At 41.8% G+C, this 22,093-nt stretch overlaps 1 protein-coding gene across 1 annotated transcript in view; it reads right to left on the bottom strand.

The window, feature by feature from the left end:
• LOC110168269 (1-phosphatidylinositol 4,5-bisphosphate phosphodiesterase beta-1) overlaps positions 1–22,093 on the bottom strand; it is a 521,321-nt gene that overhangs the window by 131,747 nt on the left and 367,481 nt on the right. The window contains 2 exon segments of the mRNA XM_055149396.1: positions 14,422–14,588; positions 19,304–19,404. Of these exon segments, the coding sequence (XP_055005371.1) occupies positions 14,422–14,588; positions 19,304–19,404 (268 nt within the window).

Below are 22,093 nucleotides of genomic sequence, written 5' to 3'. Positions count from 1 at the left end.
TGATTCCTGACCTAGTCGCTGGAGAGAAATGAAACTGAGCGAAAAAAGTTTGGATCATGTTTGTGTCTGTGGCGTAACGACAAACCGAGATGACAAAAAGCCAGTAGCAGCTGAAGTGTGTGTAGTGTCTCTGTCCAATCAGGACTCTGTCCAACCCCCAGACGATGAGCGGAATTAAATATAAAGACGATTTAAAGTGTTTTCCACGTAAACCTCAATTTGGAATGATCATTTCCATGTAAACTCTAAGGAAAATATTTTAATTCAGAACTATTCATTCAGAATTAAATAAAAAAACCATCATGTAAACGTGTCCCTTTAATCTGATGACATAAGTGTCTCTAAACGACTTCCCTCAGAACACCGAAACGGTCTCTTGATATTCTTTTTTTGCAGATAAATTTGAAGAGATCAGATTACTCCTCAAACGTTTCTGGCCCTAATGACTCACGCTACTTAAATCCAAATTATTATTCAGAACCAAACTGATTTTAAGCCGATAATCTTGTTTTTTTGCAGTGAAATCTTAAAGGTCTGCGCAGATCCCGGTACGCAGAGGTGAATATGAATGAGAGGAGGAAGAAGAGGAGGAAGAGGAAGAAGAGGAGGAGGCAGAAGAGGAGGAGAGGGGGAGGAGGGCTGGGTGTGGGAGCAGGTCTCTCTGGTCCCTTTATGCTAATTAATGCGGTGTGGCCCAGTGCACAGACCTGGGCTAATTACCAGCGCTCTGTGACACCTGAGAAGTACAGCCCTCTCTCTTTCTCTCTCTCCACTGCTCATCCATCTCTCTTTCTCTCTCTCCACTGTTCATCCATCTCTCTTTCTCTCCCTTTCGCTTGCTTTCTTCCTCTTTACTTCTTTCTACCTTACCTTACCTCTCCTTCTCTCTCCTCTCCCGCTCTTTGTCTCTCCTCTCCCCCTTTCGTTTTCTCCCTCTCTTTGGGTTTGTCTCTTTCTCTTTCTCTCTCTCCACTGTTCATCCATCTCTCTTTCTCTCTCTCCACTGTTCATCCATCCCTCTTTCTCTTCCTTTCTCTCTCTTTCTAATTCTATAGATTTTTTCGATCCAATCTTACCTTTCCTTCTCTCTCCTCTTCCACTCTTTGTCTCTCCTCTTCCCCTTTCTCCCTCTCTCCCTCTTTTTTGGTCTGTCTATCCCTCACTCTCTTTCTCTCTCTTTCTCTCTGTCTCGCTCTCTCTCTCTTTCTCACTCTGGTTCTTTTGCCTCGCTTCCCTCTCCTTCTCTTCGTCTCTCATCTTCCCCTCTCACCCTCTCTTTCTCCCTCTGTTTCGGTTTCTCTCTCTCTCTCTCTCTCTCTCTCTCTCTCTCTCTCTCTCTCTTTACCTAGCTATCCTCCGTCTCTCTCTTCTGTTTCTTCTTTTCCCTCTCTTCCCTCTCCTTTTCTTCTTCTCTTGTCTCTCCCTCTGTTTTGGTTTATCTCTCATTAACTTTCTCTCCCTCTCTCCATCTCTCCATCTCTCTATCTCTCTGTCTCTCCATCTATCTATCTCTCCTCGTCCCCCGTCTCCTCTCTCTTTTCTTCTTCCTCCCTCTCTCCCTCATTCCGAGAGAGCCCATCCTTCTCTCGCTTCCCTCTTTTTCACTCTTCTTTTCTCCTTGTTCTGTCTTTTCCTCTCCCTCCCTCTACCTGTCTCCACTCTTTCTCTCATTTCCTCCCCTTCTTCTCTCCATTCTCTTCTTACTCCTTCTATCCCTCTCCTCTTTCTCCCACTCCCTTTTCTTTCTCTAACCCTTACCTTCTCTCTCTGATATATCTCCCCTTCTCCTTCACTCTTCCACCTCTCTTCTCTCCCTTTCTTTCTCCCTATCTCCCTTCCTCCTCCTTTCCTCTCACCCTTCTTCCCTCTTTCTCCCTCCTATTCCCCACCTCCTCTCTATCTCTTCCCCCGGCCCCCGTCTATCTTTCCCCCTCTCTCTCGCCTTTTTATCTCTTCCTACTCCCCTATCCTCTCTCTATCTCTCTCCTCCCACCCCATCTCTCCCCCTTCTCTCTCTCCCACCCTCTCCCCTCTTTTTCTCTCTCTTCCTCTCTCTCTCTTTCCCCACTCCTCTATTTTTCCACTTCTCTCGCCCTCTCCCCTCTCTTCTCTCTCTTCTCTCTCTCTCTCTCCATGTCTCTCTCTCCCTCACTCCCTCTTCTCCCATCACCTCTTTATTTTTCTTCCTCTCTTCCCTCCCCTCTCTTGCCCTTCTCTCTCTCTCTCCCTCCCTCCCTCCCTCCCTCTCCCCTCTCTCGCTCTCTTTTTCTCTCTCTGTCTCCCTCTCTTCCCCCTCTCTCCCCTCTCTCCTTCCCTCTCCCCTCTCTCTCTGTCTCCCTCATTCTCCCTCTGTTCCCACTCCCTCTCGCCCTCTCTCCTCTCTCTCTCTTCCTCCCTCCCTCCCCCCTCTCTCTCTGTCTCCTTCATTCTCCATCTCTTCCTCACCCTCTCTCGCCCTCTCCACCTCTCTCTCCCTCATTCTCCCTCTTCCCCACGCTCTCTCTCCCTCCTTCCCTCCCTCCACCCCTCTCTCTGTCTCCTTCATTCTCCCTCTCTTCCCCACCCTCTCTCGCCCTCTCCACCTCTCTCTCCTCTCTCTCTCTCTCTCTCCCTCCCTCCCTGCCCCCTCTCTCTCTCTGTCTCTCTCATTCTCCCTCTCTTTCCCACCCTCTCTCTCCCTTCTCTCTCCCCTCTCCCCTCTTTTTCACTCTCTCCTCTCTCCTTCTCCCTCTCTCTCTCTGTCTCTCTCATTCTCCCTCTCTTTCCCTTCTCTCTCCCTCTCCCTCTTTCTCCCTCTCTCTCCCTCCCTCCCCCCTCTCTCTCTGTCTCTCTCAATTCTCCTCTCTCTCCCTTCTCTCTCTCTCCTCTCTCTCTCCCTCTCCTCTCTCTCTCTCTCTCTGTGTGTTGTCAGTATGTCTTTGTGGTACCAGTAGGTGTCTCATGTGAGCAGTGTCGTCCACAGGTTGGTGGCGTCTGTGTTCTGTGTGTTCATGTGGTTCATACGGACGGATTACAGCGTCTGAAGCTACAGGTTCTCCAGACAACCACACGCAGAACAACACACGGCCACGGGAACAGAAACCTCACCGAGATTCCTCCTCACAGCACAAGTCACTATTATAGAAGTATTCTTAGAGTTTATGGGAAATAGTGATCTAAGGCTACGTTCAGACTGCAGGGCTTAACACTCAATTCAGATTTTTTTGTGAAATCTGATGTTTTTGCGAAGTCGTTCACATTTCCAATTAAATGCGACTTGTATGTGATTCCCTGTGTGAATGTTAAACGGTACGAAAGTGTCCCACATGTGCACCAGAGACACGATGACGTCAACCGCAGTGAGCGTGCTCTGTGTTTACAGAAGTTGTCCAAACATGGATGCAGCATTGAGCACCTGGAGATTTTAAAGTTCCTCTCGTACCGGAGCCAGAACATGAACAACTTACTTGTTTTAAGGAGGAGATTGAGAAGGAGAAGGACGAGGTTTTTGGTCCGTGGTGTTTTGTGGGACAGCGGCAGCGACGTCTGTTGAAAGGAACGTGTGGATGTGGAGACGGAGCCAAGAGTGGTGAGTGGTGATGTGTTGAGTTCATTAACAATTTTCGCCTACTTCAGCGCAGAATAGTGACGTTTGTGTCTTGTTGATAACGTGTAGGTCGGATGAATGCGCTTTGGCCGTTCAGACTGAAGTCACATGTCAAAAGATCAGATATGTATCGGTCTCAGGAGCACATATCTAAGTGGCCTGGGTCACATTTGAAAAAATCGGACCTGTGTCGTTCAGACTGTCATTAAAAGATCAGATACAGTTCATATAGGGGCCAAAAAATCAGATTTGGGTCACTTCAGTCTGCAGTGTGAACGCAGCCTAATAGACTCTTGCAGGAACGAAAAATGGAATTTAAAATAGTTGCACGCAGCCTGGCACTGATATTCACATTCTGTCCCATTCATTTTAATAAAACTTAGACTTAGACAAACTTTATTGATGCACAAGAGAAATGACTTGGACACAGCAGCTCACACTAGACCATGAAAACCCAACTGGAGTCTGACAAATATTTCGAACTTATTCAGACTTGGACACATCGTCGCGTCAGCTGTTTCCTGTTTACAGTAAAACCACTTGCTCTGAGAGTCTTAAGTGTTCAAAAAAATCTCAACATTGCACTTTTAGTTTAGATACAAGTTGAAACTGTTATTATTATTTGTGAAATGTTGGTGCAAAACCTCCGACACATGATTTTTAAAGCATAAAAGAGGCGATAAAGTCCACAGGAAGTAGAGTCTGCAGCTTCACCTCAATCCATGCGCTGTGTGGATGTAAACAGACACATGAGGAACTACTCCCACCTTTTTACTTTTAAAGAAAGACTCAAACTGGAGTAATAGTGCGATTATGTGAACTGGGGGTCATTATTTACAGAGGGAAATGTCTATGGATAATGTGGATAAGATGCTGCACTTTAAATTTACCACTTTACGAGAGGTGAGGTTATAAAGTCTTCTCATTATTTTCGCTTTATCCTGAGTTTGTATTTTGCGTCTCTGTGTCCGTTAGATGAACACAAACAATATCCTCAGACAGAAAAATTCGCACCGATCCACACTCTAGCTCACACATGACATTATATTACAAAAACAAAGAGTACAAAATATAAAAATGGTAATAGTACTTTCTAAATAAGACGGCAAAATAAAGACATGAATCCTGATGTTTGTAGATAAGGAAGACGATGGTTGTTTTCTCCATTAGAATCTGAAAACCATGACTTGATATTTTGCATTTGTCATCAACATTCCCTGGGGGTGTGATTCTAACTGTACGCACTGTTCTGTCTGGAGCTGTGTTACTCAAGTTGGACTTTAATCTAAGCTTTTTTTCCCCACACTATTTTACCAGAAAGAGATGATTTACCGGTAGCTGGAACCACAACAGGCGAGCTGATCTGTGCCTTTTGTGCATTAGCCAACAGTTTTTCAGTCACTCTCACATTTTTGTAGAAAATCAAACTCCAAAACAGGACCATGAATGCTCAGAATGATCACAGGCTCCTGAAAATGTGCTGGTTAATTCCAGTTTGTGTTTTTTTCTGGAGTTTTCAGATGGTCTAAACAGTTTTTTGGCAGGTTTTGCATGTGTGCCATGACACCGTCACAATCAGACTCAGACTCAGACTCAGACTCAGACTCAGACTTAGACTTAGACTTAGACTTAGACTTAGACTTAGACTAAGACTGAGACTTAGACTGAGACTTAGACTCTGACTCAGACTTAAACTCAGACTCAGACTCAGACTCAGACTCTGAGACTGACTAGACTTGAGACTCAGACTAGACTCAGACTCAGACTAGACTTGAGACTCAGACTCAGACTCAGACTCTAGACTCAGACTCTGAGACTGAGACTCAGACTGAGACTAGACTAGACTAGACTTGAGACTAAGACTGAGACTTCAGACTCAGACTGACTCAGACTCAGACTCAGACTTAGACTCAGACTCAGACTTAGACTAGACTAGACTAAGACTTAGACTCAGACTCAGACTCAGACTCAGACTCACTCTGACTCAGACTCAGACTCAGACTCAGACTCTGACTCTGACTCTGACTCTGACTCAGACTCAGACTCAGACTTAGACTTAGACTTAGACTTAGACTTAGACTTAGACTAGACTAGAGACTTAGAGACTTAGACTTAGACTTAGACTGACTGAGACTAGACTAGACTGACTCAGACTCAGACTCAGACTCAGACTCAGACTAGACTCAGAGACTAGACTGACTCAGACTTAGACTCTGACTTAGACTCAGACTCAGACTCAGACTCAGACTCAGACTCAGACTCAGACTCAGACTCAGACTCTAGACTCAGACTCAGACAGAGACTAGACTCAGACTCAGACTAGACTAGACTTAGAGACTCAGACTCAGACTCAGACTAGACTCAGACTCAGACTCAGACTCAGACTAGACTAGACTCAGACTCAGACTCAGACTCAGACTGAGACTTAGACTCAGACTCAGACTCAGACTAGACTAGACTGACTCAGACTCAGACTCAGACTTAGACTCAGACTCAGACTCAGACTGACAGACTCTAGACTCTCAGACTCAGACTACTCAGACTCTAGACTCAGACTCAGACTCAGAGACTCTCAGACTGACTAGACTGAGACTAGACTGACTAGACTCAGACTTCAGACTAGACTCAGACTCAGACTCAGACTCAGACTAGACTGAGACTAGACTCTGAGACTGACTCAGACTTAGACTTAGACTTAGACTAGACTTAGAGACTAGACTCAGACTCAGACTCAGACTCAGACTCTGACTCAGACTCAGACTCAGACTCTGAGACTCAGACTCTGACTCTTAGACTTAGACTAGACTCAGACTTAGACTAGACTGACTCAGACTCTTAGACTTAGACTCAGACTCAGACTTCAGACTCAGACTCAGACTGAGAGACTCAGACTCAGACTCAGACTTAGACTAGACTAGACTGAGACTCAGACTTAGACTCAGACTCAGACTCAGACTGACTTAGACTCTGACTTAGACTCAGACTCAGACTCAGAGACTAGACAGACTCTAGACAGACTCAGACTTAGACTTAGACTAAGACTCAGACTCAGACTCAGACTTGAGACTGACTAGAGAGACTAGACTCAGACTTAGACTCAGACTGACTAGACTGACTCAGACTAGAGACTCTGAGACTCAGACTTAGACTGACAGACTGACTCAGACTTAGACTCAGACAGACTCAGACTGAGACTGACAGACTTGACAGACTCAGACTCAGACTTAGACTAGACTAGACTTAGACTTAGACTGACTCAGACTAGACTAGAGACTCAGACTAGACTCAGACTTAGACTCAGATTAGACTAGACTAGACTTGAGACTTAGATTTAGACTCAGACTCAGACTTAGACTAAGACTTAGACTAGAGACTTAGACTCAGACTTAGACTCTGACTCAGACTTAGACTGAGACTTAGACTCAGATTTAGACTCAGACTGACTCAGACTTAGACTGAGACTTAGACTCAAAATTATAGACTTAGACTTAGACAAACTACTTTGATCCACAAGGGAAATTATTTGGACACAGTAGCTCGCACATTACAATATAAAATAATAACAAAGAGTAAAAATATAAGTATAAAAAAACAGTAATAAACTTCTAAATAAGTGGCAATAAAAATAGCAGCTAGTATAAACAAAACATAAATGATATAAATGTACGTAGAGTAAGTAAAAGACAAATATCTTAACATAAATAGAGTATATGACAGTTATATACAAGGGAGCTGATAATCTTTCCACCATTAGAGATACATGTAGAACACCCCCAGAGTGATGTCACTGCAAACTATCAATACTGTGCAACAAATCAATCTCATCTCCATGGAGACAAGCAGACGGCATGCCCTAAAGTTACACAGTGCCACTTTAATAAAACAATCAAGTCATTTATAAATGAGAATAAAAGACAGAAGGACAGGACGAGTGAACATCTGAATAAAACACAAACCCATGCCCCAGGAAGTCAAGTGGAGTACTTCACATGAGTTATACATGCAAACCTCCACATGAAGCCTCTGTGTCCTCTGATTGTACTGCATCTATTACCATAATGTATACAATATATGGACAAGTCTGTGCAATACTGCAATACTGCAATACTGCAATACTGCAATACTGCAATACTGCAATACTGCAATACTGCAATACTGCAATACTGCGATCATGTATTCAGGTCCACATCCCAACATGTCCCCTGGTAAAAGCCGAGTCTGAAACATGCACCATGTCCTTGAGAGACACAGAGACAAGAGAGAGAAGGAGGAGAGAGGAAGACAGGAGAGAGAGACAGAGAGAGAGAGAGAGAAGAGGGAGAAGAGGGAGAAGGAGGAGGGAGGGAGAGACAAAGAGAGGAGAACGAGAGAGAGAGAGAGAGAGAGAGAGACAGAGAGAGAGAGAGAGAGAGGAAGAGAGAGACAGAGACAGAGAGACAGAGAGAGAGAGAGAGAAGGGAGAGGAGTAGGGAGGAAGACAGGGAGAGAGACAGAAAGGACAGAGAAAGAGAAGAGAGAGAAGGAGGAGGGAGAGAACAGAGAGAGAGAGAGAGAGAGAGACAGAGAGACAGAGAGAGAGAGAGAGAGAGAGAGGGAGAAGGAGGAGGGAGGGAGAGCCAAAGAGAGAAGTATAGGAGGAGAAAGATGAGAGGAGAGATAGACAGAGAGAGAGAGAGAGAGAGAGAGAGAGAGAGAAGAGACAAAGAGAGGAGACAGAGAGAGACAGACAGAGAGAGAGAGGTGAGAGACAGAGAGAGAGAGAAGAGAGAGAAGAGAGAGAGGAGGAGAAGAGAGAGAGAGAGAGAGAGAGAGACAGAGAGAGAGAGAGAGAGACAGAGAGGAGTAGGGAGGAAGACAGGGAGAGAGACAGAAAGGACAGAGAGAGAAAAGAGAGAGAAGGAGGAGGGAGAGAGAGAGACAGAGAGAAGAGAAGGACATGCAGACACATACAGACAAAGAGAGAGAGGGAGGTGAGAGGGAGGTGAGAGAGAGAGAGAGAGAGAGAGAGAGAGAGAGAGAGAGCAAGGACAGTGTCCAAGTGAGTGGGAGAGAGAGAGAGAGATTGAAGAGATGACAGCATGTGGATTGGGGACCCTTGTACAGAGCAGATGGTGGACTTCCTCAGGCTGAATAAATACTTCATATGGAGAGAGGAGGGAGGGAGAGGGAGAAAAGAGGGAGAGGACAGAGAGGATGGAGAGGAGGGAGAGACAGGAGGGAGAAATGAGACAGAGAAAGGTGAGGGAGAGGAGAGAGGAGGGAGAGAGGGTGAGAGGACAAGAAGCTCCCTTCTTGATGGACAGACAGAGAGGAGAGAGGAGTGAGAAAGAGGAGAAGACGAGGGTGAGCGTGGGGAGAAGAAGGGAGAGAGGAAGAGAATGGAGAGAGGAGAGAACGAGGAGGGAGAGAAGAGGGGGAGAGAGGAGGAGAAGAGAGGAGAGGAGAGAGAGGAGGGAGAGAGGAGGGAGAGAGGAGGAGAAGGGAGAGAGGAGGCAGAGAGGAGGAGAAGGGAGAGAGGAGAGAACGAGGAGGGAGAGAAGAGGGAGAGAGAGGAGGAGAGAGGGAGAGAGAGGAGAGAACGAGAGAGAGGAGAGAGAGAGGAGAGAGAGAGAGAGAGAGAGGAGAGAGAGAGAGAGAAGAGAGAGAGAGAGAGAAGAAGAGGGAGAGAGAGAGAGAGAGAGAGAAAGAGGAGGGTGACAGAGAGAGAGGGAGGAGAAAGGGGGTGAAAGAAAGGAGAGAGAAGAGGGAGAGTGGATGGAAAGAGGAGAAGAGAGGAGAAAGAGAAGAGAGGAGAGAGAAAGAAGGGAAGGAGACAGGAGGGAGGAGAGTGAGAGAGGCGTCTATAGTGATAAACATCTGTCTGTAATCAGTGCAGTCATGCGTGATGTCACCAACTACTGAAAGTGCAGGTCACTGAAAGCAGCACAAACACAGATTTAGGCTTTTTGACCATAAATCTGTAAACAGTTTGCGCTACAGTTCCCACAAAATGACTGAGAACAGGAGATGTCACGATTTAAACACCAAATTGCGCAGTTGAGAGTGAAAAATCTGAATCAGAAATCAGAAAATGGACCCTTCATTGAAAAATAAACACGGTAAAACGTTTTCAAAGCATTAAAGAACAAACTGTACATACGGGCGCTGGCAATACGTTCGTAGCTGTTTGGCTGTATATTCTGAATCGAACGCGGTGTAAAAAAGCAGCTCTGGTTTGGCAGAGCTGTCAGATTGAAAATGTAAATGAGTTCGTATCCCTCCAGACTGTCAGGTTTCTACAGCCCTCCTGTCTTTTTAGCAGCTCCGACCGCGGACAGAAGTGAAATCACCACATGTCCTGGGCGCCTGAACTTTGCCCGCGCTTTTGATTTGGTAAACTCTACTTGTCAAATATATTTAAAGGTCCTACATTACGCAAAATGGACTCTTGTGAGCTTTAAGTCGTGTTATAAAGCTGTTACCTCCTCAAATACAGACCTGGAATTGTGTTGTGATGTCATGTGGTAGTACCGGACGTGCTCCACTGTGTTTTTAAACGCCATACACCTACATTAGTATCATCTGAATAAAGTCAGACATGGAATTGCCAATCTGTACTGAACTAAAGCGAAAATGTTGCTGTTATTTTCATGGCATCACAAGGTGGATCAAAGCATTTTGAGCTTTGGAGATACAGACAGACTAAAAATAAAGAGTTACTCAAACATGTGTGAATGGACATGTTTACATGGTGTTTTATAATTCCAAATTAATTGGTCTGAATTAAATAGTTTGGAATTCAAATAATCTCCTTCAGGTTTACATGGAAATAATAATTCTGAAATGAGGTTTACATGGAAAACACGTTAAATCATCTTTATTTAATTCCGCTCAATGTCTGGGGGTGGGGAAGGTTCTGATTGGACAGAGACACAAATGTATTTACGTCACCCGGCTTTTCTGTCATCTCGGTTTGTTGTTACGCCACGGACACAAACATGTTACAAACTTTTTCCGTTCCAATGATAACTGTGCAGCAGCTGGAGAATTCTCTCATCACACTTTACGTCTGTGAGGAGGAGAAGGGAAGAGTGTCGAAGAAGGAGGAAGAAGACCTCAGCCCACTCCCGCATCCCGCTCGCAAATCCAAAGACACGTGGATGAAAGTCCAAAGAGAGGACTGGTGGAGCCGAATCGCCTGGATTACGTCAGAAGGGCGACCCAATGAGCATTTGCTGAATGACTGGAATTATTTTTAAGAAGAATAAATGTTTACATGATCAAGGAATACATGAATTTGGCTTTAAAATCGAAATAAACCACCCATTTACTTCAGAAATATGTTTAATTCTGAACAATCATTTTCATTAGAAATTAAGTGTTTACATGGACTTTTTAAAGCAGAATACATTTGTATTCAGAATTCAAGCTCTCATGTAAACGTGGCAAATGAAACAAACACAGTTATATATAGGTATGCTTTTGAGGAGGTAACAACATTTTAAAACTAGAAAAGCACTCAGAGAGCGCAGACCTCCGCCAAGGACTACCCCCATTTTTTATATAAGTTGCGATAAAATCAGTCTTCTGGATCAGATCCGGATCAGCCTTTGGAATATGAAAGAGGATCCCATTGTCCATCCCTGAGTCAAATTTCATGGGGTTTGGTCAATAATTAACCGAGATATTGAGAAACCACATTTTTGGCCCCATTTACCACAATGTTAACTAAAATTTCAAAGTGATCCAGAATCCAGGATTTCTTCCGGATCACCCCCAAAATGAAATCAGTTCTTCCCTTTTCACATTTCCAACAAATCCTGAAAATTTCATCAAAATCGGTCCATAACTTTTTGAGTTATGTTGCTAACAGACAAAAACAACAACAAACAAACGCCGGCAAAAACATAACCTCCTTGGCGGAGGTAATAACTTAAAGCTATGACTTTTTGGTTGGGGGTCTAGTTAGTCACGTTGTCACTTTGTTAGTCACTAGTTTGTTTCCATGGATATGTCATATGTTGCTCTGTCTGGAATGTTGTACAGTAGGACATTAAACAGCTCAATCTTACATTTATACAATTGCAGGTAGTTTTATGGCTCAGAAATACTTAGAAAAACAGACATTCTTAATGTGAGCGGGGTCGCCTCTCCACAGATCTGACCTGTAACTTGATCTGGTTTGGTCTCCATGAAGATAGAAAGGTTTAATGCCATATTGTGAAACATTCCAGCCAAAGCAATAACATCTCCATGGAGAAAAGCATTTGACGAACTCACCACCAGAACAGTTACACAATCCACATTTAAAGCTCATAATAATCATTTTCGTGTAATACAGGACATTTATTGATTAGTATTGGCCTGTACTCACTAATAACGGACAATAGCAGGTTTGTTTTTCCGTGTCATATTTTTGGTGAGTGTTTTAATCTGACGCTGGGCTGAAATTGGCCCGGAAGAAGCACGACTGTGAGCAGTGTGAGTCCCAGTGACCTGGAGCAGTGCAGGTGTGGAGGAGAAATTAAAAAGCCAAGAACAATGTTAACATAAAGTAACTGTAACTGAATAAATGTAACGGAATACCCATCAAATATGTGCATTGATGAGAAAGAATGTCTGTTTTTCGAGGTGTTTTTGAGCTATAAAACCACCTGTAACTGAATAACTGTAAAGTAGAGCTGTTTACTGTCATACTGTGGAACATTCCAGGCAAAGCAACGGCGTAACCATAGAAACAAGAAAGTGAAGGACCCGCAGTAAAACAAAGTTACATGGAACAGTTGTAAGAGTTCAGTTTGCAGCCCCCTTTATCTGTGCAAAGTGTTCAGTCCTGAGTGTCATGTGATATTTACAGAGCCTCTAACATTGCATTCCTTGGCACCCCACTATCATGACCTCGCTTTCAGTGCCTTCGGACACGGCACGGTCGCTATGGAGACGGCCCTGCCAAATTCACCCAGGAGGGGGGTGAAGGGGGGGCGGCGGGGGTGTAGGAGGGGTGGAACAGCCCTACGGGGGGGCGAGACCTTGAAATACTTACACTGACTCTCACTGGTAAATATGTTTGTGTCCATTTTACAAAGAAACTCCAAACAAAACTCCCAGGCATTTTCTTTTTAATGTTGTATTGAAGAAGTGTGAGTATCTATTTAATAATACAGGCCTAAAGGTGCACTGTGTAACTTTTCTCATGTGGGGTCAGCCACCTGATTGTCTCCATGGAGATTCTTTGATTGGTAAAGTGCACGATAAGGCAACAGATTAACTCAAGTATTGTAAAACAGATCTTCTTACTGTAAGCAAGATCGCCTCTTCAGAGACCTAACCTGCTTAACTTGGACCTTATGGCATCACCCTGCCTGTCTCCATGGAGATATACAGTATACTGGAAGGCACTGTCCACACTAGTTTGTATTCGAGTCGTTTTCGTTGTGGATGCAGTGTTCGTCCACACTAATCCTACTGAAAATGGCTCCAGAGACGTAACGATCTGGTGTCTCCAGTTCCCACAAATTCATCTGAGTACGGACCTGATCCGGCACTGTGTGGACACCTGAAAACACTGATACTCTGATAAGCTGAAGTAGGCCTATGCACCGCGAAGAAATTCACCGCCAAAACACTAAGAGGCTAGAATATATGTCCAGTCATACGGTCTGTGTGTACGACCTGCAGACGTATAATCTCTGAAAAGTTTAACATGAACCATCTCCAACATGACACAGAACAGACTCACCATCAGCAGAACACCCCTCTGTCACAGAAAGAACACTGATAATCCACATCGTTTACAATAAGGTGATATGGTGATACGGTGATTCGTTTCAATGTAGCAGATGAAGTTTAATGCCATTCTGTTAAACTTTCCAGGTAAAGCACTTAAGACGCTGAACGTGATTATTACTGTCTTAAAATGTGAAAAAAAACAAAAAACAGACTAGAACTAAATCATTTGGAACAGTTTGCAGTGATTCAAACCTATCCCTCACCTTCTTAATACAATGTGTTTTTATACAGCACTTTTCCACCTTCAAGGCACTCAAAGCTCTTTACATCAAGGAACCACTCACCCATCCACACACATTCATACACCAATGTATGCAGACACCGGGGGTGAAGTGGGTTAAGTGTCTTGCCCAAGGACACAACGGCAGCATTCATCTGTGGGAGCTGGAATCACAGAGCTAACCTGTGGGTTAGTGGGTCTGACCGCTTTAGTGAGTGGAGATTCAGGAGCAGACCACTCCTCAACCTCCACCCCAGCCAACCACAGCCTATCTCAACCGCACCTTCAATTACCCAGAAGACCGATTTATACGGCCTATTCCGACAACACCATCCGTGTCTCTCGACCCCCTCCCTCCCACCCGTGTCTCTCCATCCTTCAGTCCAAAGACGTCATCTTCAAGGAAGGGGGGGATTCCGATTCAGCTGGGTGACCATATAAACCATATATACCCCCATCCTGGATCTCCCCTCAGCCATCACATCCATCAGCCCTCAGTAAGTATTGGTACAGTATTCCATTGTTGTGGTGTAGTCTTTGCTAGTGAATGATCTTTATGTCTCGAGTGGGATTCAAACTGACAACTTTTATTATATGATATTTTTGGCCTTTATAAGCTTATTTCAACTTTCAAACACCAAAGCAGAGTTCTGGCATCAACCCAAATACTAAAAACAAATAGCATGCTAACAACACACCAAACCAAAGCTACTTCATGGTTTGTGACTGATAAAACATAACAACTCAAATGCATGGATATGATATTTCATTCATCAGCCTGTTAACAAAACCATTAACAACAAACCTTCAGACGGTCTTTTTTACAGTGTATCTGTTCCGCACTGACCTTTCTGGGCGAGCTCTGCGCTCGGCTCATATTTGTCGATGAGGAGCTGCACCTGCTCGGGCTTCAGTGGGGGGTACAGGATCTCATTGAGTCGGGGGTCCCTCTGTTTACTGTTTATGAACTCCGTCATCTGCTCCACGGTGAGGTACGGCCTGCTCTTCGCTCCCCTGCACATACAATGAGATTATAGCGAGAAATGGGAGAGATTTGGTGCTTCTCGACAGGGTAATTAAACCAGTGGAGAGTTGCAGAGGGAGAGAAAGGGCTGCTGATTCAATTTTGTGCTGAGATTTGATTAAAACATATTTCATTTCTTAGAAAGTGCTGGTGAACTTCCAGATATAAGCTGTAAAAAAAAGTTAAAATAGATACTTGCAGATGATGTCATCAACATTCCCTGAGGGTGTGATGCTAACTGTGGGCATGCTCCGTCTGAGGCTTGTTAGGGTGCACTCACACTAGGACTTTAGAACTGTGCCCAAGCAAGGATCGCCTCGAAAGCACCATATGTCTGTCCAGTGTGAGCGCAATCGAACGGCATGGTTGGGACTTTGGCCCAGTTGGAGGAGGTGGACCAAAGCATGGCACGGTTGCTCATGTACATGCACACGCACGACTTTACTATACAAGCCCTGTGTGTGTGCTGATGTCACTCATACACGGACACAAAACACATGGCAAACTCGCACTTACCTTTGATAAGGACTGTGACACAAGATTAGCTGCGTCTCATCTCCAGCTGTCCTCACTACTCCACGCTGTTTTTATCTCCATAAACTCACGGAGGAGAGCGCATCATAAAAGGACACACATCAGCCTCACTATTTAATAGATATTTCTGCCGCTGAACTTTTTTTCTCTGCTAAAAGCAAGAGCACATGTAAACAGACCAGGCTGTGTGATGACGTATCAGCCGTGGCCCAGTTCAGAAGTGCAAATGTGAGTGTGGGCCATAGAAACCTACACAATTATGCTTGAGCATGGTACGGTCCTAAAGTCCTTGTGTGAGTGCACCCTTAGAGTTGAATCTGACTTCAAGATTATATAACACAATCTGACCAAAAAGAACAGACTTAGTTGGAACTAGAACAGGTGGTCTGGTTTTTTACAGTTCAAAATAACAATAACATCACAATCACACGACAGCGAGCATTAGCCAACAGTTTTTCAGTGAATCACTCTCACTTTTTTGGTGAAAATCACCTAAACAGAACCATGAACGCTTGTATTGATCACAGGCTCTTGAAAAAATAAAGAATAAATAACACATTTTTTTTCTTGAGTTTCCAGATGATCTAAAAACTTATTTAACTGTTTGCTAATATGTGCATCGTGTCTCCATGGTAACTGGTGAACATTCCACCAATACACAAACATGTAGAACACCCCCAGCATGATGCCACTGCAAAGTATCAATAGCTTTACTTGAGAATAATTTTCATAATTTGAGAAGTTTTGGATTTGTTTATTAATACTAACTTATCAATATATAAGACAATGTTATGTGACTTATTCAACACTCTTCTGGTTTCAACACTTCAAAAACATTCTTAAAGGTGCACTATGTAACTTTTCTGGGATCCACTACACGCTTGTCTCCATGGTGATGTTATTGGTTTCCCCATAAATACTCCACAGTATGGCATTAACTTTTTATTTGGCATTTATTCAATTCCAGTTATTTTATATTGCATTAAAATATATAGTAGAATATATTGCAAGTGCGCTCGCTTCCCCACAGATCTGACTTGTAACTTGGCTTGGTGTCCTTACTTGTCTCGATGGAGAAAAGTACAATGGAGATGCTCTCTAGAAAAGTTACACAGCGCAGCTTTAAATCAGTCAAAAATATATTCTAAAAATTTCAAATGAAAAAATACTAAAGTCCAAATGACACAAATCAATTATGAATATTCTAAATTCATCTCATGTTCCTAAATCCACACGCTGTTTGGTTTTGCAGTGTGGTGCTGGGCGGGTGCCATCTCACTTAGCTGTGATTAAAATCTAGATTTATGACACAGAGTCGCCGTGGTGACAGAGGCCTGCTCCACAGTTGATGGTTTAAATCTCTCGGGGCCAAAGAGCACTTCTGCCTCATAATAGTGGCTTTCAGATGACATCATTGCATTATACAGGCCCGCCGCGTTTAATGGAGAAAATCATTATTGTAGAAATGTGTTTTTTTTTTTTTGCTGTTTTGTGATTGAATATGGATAAATATTACTCTTGTCATTCATCAAATATTACCAGTGGTGGAACATAATGAAGTACTTAATAGGGATGGGACAAGATATCATGTCACAAAATCTCATGAAACAAAATTGCTCCAAGATCGCGCAAACATGAGAAAAAATTACCGTTGAAAGATTTTATTTACAAGTATTTACATTTAGATTGGACGAAAAAGAGTTATGACTTGGTGAGTTACATCTCTTGCAGCTCAAAAAGCAGTACTAGAATGAAAATAAAAATATGAAATCAAGTAAATATAAAAAAGTGAGGTCCAAACTGGAAACTGAATCATGAAATGTATTATATATTAAATGAGGAATTATGTTAAAATCTCATCTTGGCTCATTCTCGTGGACCCAATCTTGTTTCTTGTTTTGTGCAACTTGTGTCTTGTCCTATTCTTAGTACTTAAGTATAAATTTTAGGTATCTGTACTTTACTTTAGTACATTTTAAGTTGATACTAGGCCTGCTTTAAAGGTACAGTATGGGTCTGGTCAAGTGGTAACGGAGGGAAACAGGGGCAGATTTTTGACATTCAAATGTCTCTTATTCAGAAACTAGAGGGACTATTGAAATAAGTAAAGTATCAGAATGTAGGAAAGAGTTACACTCCAACAGGGTCAAGTTAAACCTGTGATATTCTTTCAAGTTGTTGACAAAATATTTAAAAACTCATGTCGATAACGGAGGGAATGAAATATGCAGCACTTTTTGGGCAATAAATCCAAACAGTGATAACTCTTGGTTCTCACTTCCATATCCTTAACAAACTGGTTTGAATATTTGCTTCATATAGTTTTCTACCATATGGTACAAGATTAGGTTGAAAAACCTCTTACTTTTTGAGTAATGAGATTTTTTTATTAAAAAAGGTCATGGTAACGGAGGAAAAGTAACGGAGGGAAAATTGTGCAAACAAGTAGAAGGTGCAGGATTTTACATCATTTTGTTGCTTTTTTCTTCCGAAAACTTTAATATTACTTCAAAATGAAAGGAAACTATTTCTATAAAATATGTCAGTCCTTCCAAGCAAATTTTTATCATTTTAAAAACATAAAAAAAAAAATCCTGTACCTTCATCAACAGTTCAAAGATGGAATAACACAAGATATGATGAAATACATCCATTTATTTACATGATTTTTGGGTCTTTGAAATTTGGGAAATAATTTTTGTTCCATGTTTCATACATGGTCTGTTTAAAACATATGGAACTTTAGAACCAAAAATGGTACAGAAAAAAGGTCAACAGTTTCATAAACTAGAGTACATATGTATCTGTTGAATACATTTTTATATCAGATGCATTAACTTGAATTTTTGGCCTTGTTGTTTACTTCTGCTTGACCGGGCCCAGTATGTAACTTTTTGCTTTGCCTGCATGTTACTACTACTGCTACTTATTTAGAATTTATTATTACTATTAGTTATATTTTGCTTTTTTTTTTTTTTTTTTTTTTTTTTAATAATATATTGCCCAAGTCATTTCTCTTGTGGATCAATAAAGTTTCAGGTCAGATCTGTGGAGAGGCACCCTGCTCACAGTAAGAAAGCATATTTTTTAAGCTCTTATTCAACTATTAAAACATCTGTAATTGAATAAACGCAAAATAGACAATAAAGTAAAAAAAACATTCAAGGTAAAGTAATAACATCTCCATGGAGACAAAGAGATGCAAAGACTGTACCCTTTACTAGAATTGTACTTTTAATACATTTGTGAAGATCAACGATTCTTTTATATGTTGTGTCCATTTATAAAAGTCCAATGATTTCTCTATTTAAAATGATATAATGATACAGGAATACTGCCTCTACCCTGATTTGAGAAGAGGACAAATCATGTAAAACAAAAATCAAGCAAATGACACCACTTTAATTGAGTGTTACTGAAGAGTGTTAATGAAGTGTTTACAAAGACGACCATAAAACCTTAAAGTGGGGCTCTAAACTTTAACTACTTCACTATTATCCAGGCTGTATTCACACTTCACAAACTAAACCACCACTAAACCAGCACTAAACCAGGGCTAGACCTGGACTAAACCAGGACTTCTCGACATGCCCACACTTTGAACTTTGGTCTAGAAACTTAAGATTTTTAGCTTGTTTTGTTTCACAGTGTCAAAAATGTTTCTTGTAAATTGTGTTCATGGTTTTGTCTGTACGTCTTCCAATGTGGGTGAACTACAAATGGCAAATATATCAAAATAAACTAACTAAACCAAGTCTACACGAGCACCAAACTAGAGCAGAGACATCATGCTGAAGGTGTACACCATGGAAGTGTATGGTAGAATGTGCAGCAGTTAAGATGAACACATAAGTAAAAACTGATTGAAAACTGAAAACTACAATAAACTACAAAATGGATTGAAACTTTTTTTTTTTTTTTTTAGATTTTCAGGTGATCAATACAATAATTCATCATAGTTGTGTTCAGGAGTTAGATTTTCAACAAAAAGGTGAGAGTGACTAACTGAAAAACACTTTGAGAGACTTTTAACTGTAAAAATCAGCTCTTTCTGGACAGATTGTGTTAAAATATAGCTCAGATTAAAGTTTTACAAAGCCTCAGACAGAGCAGTGCCTCTAGTTAAGTAAGTGTCATTAGAGAGGCCTATGGAATTGAGCTGTATTCTTACACATCAGAGAAGATGTGGTCCAGTTCTGATCGAGGGCAGATGTTACTGAGGAACTGTGTGTAGACCTCTGGAGTGAAGTCCTCTTGTGGAATAGAGTCGCTCTGAAAAACACAAAAAAATACAGTGAATTCAACAACAGAATATGAATTTAAAGAACACACACTGTGCTTGTATCTGCCCTACAGTCATAATCTATGACATCTTGGTGTTATTTGCACATATACACAATACTCATCTAAAATGACTTAAGGGCTATAAGGTGCACTTAAAATCCTTAATTTTTTTTCAAAAATCAACTGTGCGCCTAATAATCCGGTGCACCTTATGTATTAATTCTGGTTGTGCTTTCTAACCTCAAACCGATTTTATGTGGTACACGGTGCTCAAAAATCTGTCATAATTGCTGGTTTTAAGTTTCGTTTCTGTAAAACGTAAACAAATGTGCACAAAGCTGCATTAAACACATTATTACTCAATGTTTGTTTCTGGTGAACCTTATGTATGAAAATAGACAAGAGAATTCAACATTACTGATATTGCGCTTTATAATCTGGTGCACGTTACAGTGCAAAAAATATGGTAAACAAGTTTGCTGATTTCCACACAATGGGAGGAGACGCTGCTGTAACTATCATCACAACAAAGAGCTCTGAAGTTGTCAGCACCTCTCATGAATAGCTGCACATCACACTAGCAAATAGCAGATTTTTTTCCATTTGTACCAAAATGACAACGCAACTCTGCTGAATCCTATGTGTACCACTGATTAAGAAAACAAAGCTGGAGAATGAAGTAAGTACAGAGCAGTGGCCGTGTATTGCAGCAGTGGAAATAAGTTTGAAAATAAGTGATTAACGATTACTCAAATACGCACGAATCACTCCAAAAACAACTTCGAGAGGGTAAATGAGAAGTAGAAACAACTATAACAGCTGTGGCTACAGAAGGAGAGAGGCAAAGTTGTCCATTTTACATAATTCCATATAAATCCAAGAAATATATATTTTTTTTATTATTACTTAAAAAAAATTAAATACAATTAAAAAAAAATTATAGAACATTGCTAATTGATTTTTTTTTTTTTTTTTTTTTTTTAAGACCTCAGACAAAAAAAAACAAAACAATAAAACACAATGCAATAGTAAATGTCAAACAACACAGGACACATGTATGACAATAACAAGTTAAGAGTTAAGGTTCTGCTACACATATACATTACGTACATGATGTTTTTAAATGTTCTATGGACTCCCTGGATTCTGAAATAAAGCGTCATTGATTAGTCCTTAAAGATACAAATGTCTAATCAAATCTGCCCGTTTCAGAACCATTGATTTTTTAAGCGTAAAACCAGAGCTTATTCACAGATAACAACAACAGAACCATCTAGAAAAGCTTCCGTGTTTCTTTCGGGTGACTTTACAGCCTCGGGGATATTGACTGACTGTGACCTTTGACCCTCTTCCCACCCGGGCACCCACACACTCATTAACATGCGGCTAATGAGCATACAGATAACCTCCAACAACGAGATAGAGAGATCCGCGGGTTATCACGGGAGAACAGGTAAGAGCAGAATACACGAGCGCTGGAGCGTGCTAACAAGGAAAGGCGCTGTGTTCACATGATGTCAAAGGGACCATGGACCAGACCTGAGCATAGAACAGCTCCACGGCACTTTGGACGACTCTGACCGGCCCGTTTAAACTCATTTGGAATTACAAAATAAACATGTTTTATCATTTGACCTCATGCATGGACCTTAGTTGCACTGCTTTTATTTTAGAGGTGTTTTTTTAATGACTTTTTTGCAAACCAACATCACTTTTTCATTGCTTTTAAGAGACAGTCCAGAATTTTGGACATTTCCTCGTGAGCCAGAGTGTTGGAGATGTGTGGAGACACTTTCTGAAATATTCCATCCAGTCCTTGTATTTGCAGAGGTCGCTGGTGCTAGGCTAGTGCATGTCAATGGCCATAGTTAGCCTGCCACTAAAAACAGTCTTACCCACTCCACAAAACACCTGAAACAAATCTATTATTACACCAGACTGTCCATGTGATGACTGTATTGTTAAAATATTTTTAGATGTAAAACCAGCAGTGAGTCGTACTTCCTGATAGAAAGCTTGGCAGAGGCGGATATCACCTAGCACCTATCTCCTCGGTAAAGTAAAATTCCGCTGCTGCTGAGAAAATAGTCCCTCAACATGTGACGATTCATGCGATGCAAGGTTTTTATTTCAAACATTATTCTATCGACACAGACATTTACATGGACAGTCTGGAGTAATAATAGTTTTGTTTCAGGTGTTTTGTGGAGTGGGTAAGACTGTTTTTTAGTGGCAGGAGAACTATGGCCATTGACATGCACTAGTCTAGCACCAGCGACATCTGCAAATACAAGGGCTGGATGGAATATTTCAAAAAGTGTCTCCACACGTCTCCAACACACTGGATCACTAGGAAATGAGGTCCTATGTCCAAAATTCCAGACTGTCCCTTTAGTCATAACATAAACAGTCTAACCAGCTCATCAAAATGATGCTATTTACTACTTTTAATGAAGAAATACAATGAATATTATGCAGAACTGAGTTAAGCACTTTAGCCTGGTCCTCCACAATATTTTCTGTTTCTCATGTGGCCCCATGGAAAAAAATAATCATCCATGCCTACTACAGACTGTGTAAAGAAGTGGACAAAGGGAGTGTAATGTCACCCACATTGTTCAGCTCCAGTCAAATGAAGCTCATCAAGGCTTGCAGTTATAGGAGGATGTTAGGGATA

Source organism: Boleophthalmus pectinirostris, unplaced genomic scaffold (genome assembly GCF_026225935.1).
Source record: "Boleophthalmus pectinirostris isolate CB_2022bp ecotype Guang Dong unplaced genomic scaffold, ASM2622593v1 HiC_scaffold_13, whole genome shotgun sequence".
NCBI lineage: Eukaryota > Metazoa > Chordata > Actinopteri > Gobiiformes > Gobiidae > Boleophthalmus > Boleophthalmus pectinirostris.
The sequence above is the reverse complement of the archived record's forward strand: the minus strand, read 5'-3'. Positions and strand labels throughout refer to the sequence as shown.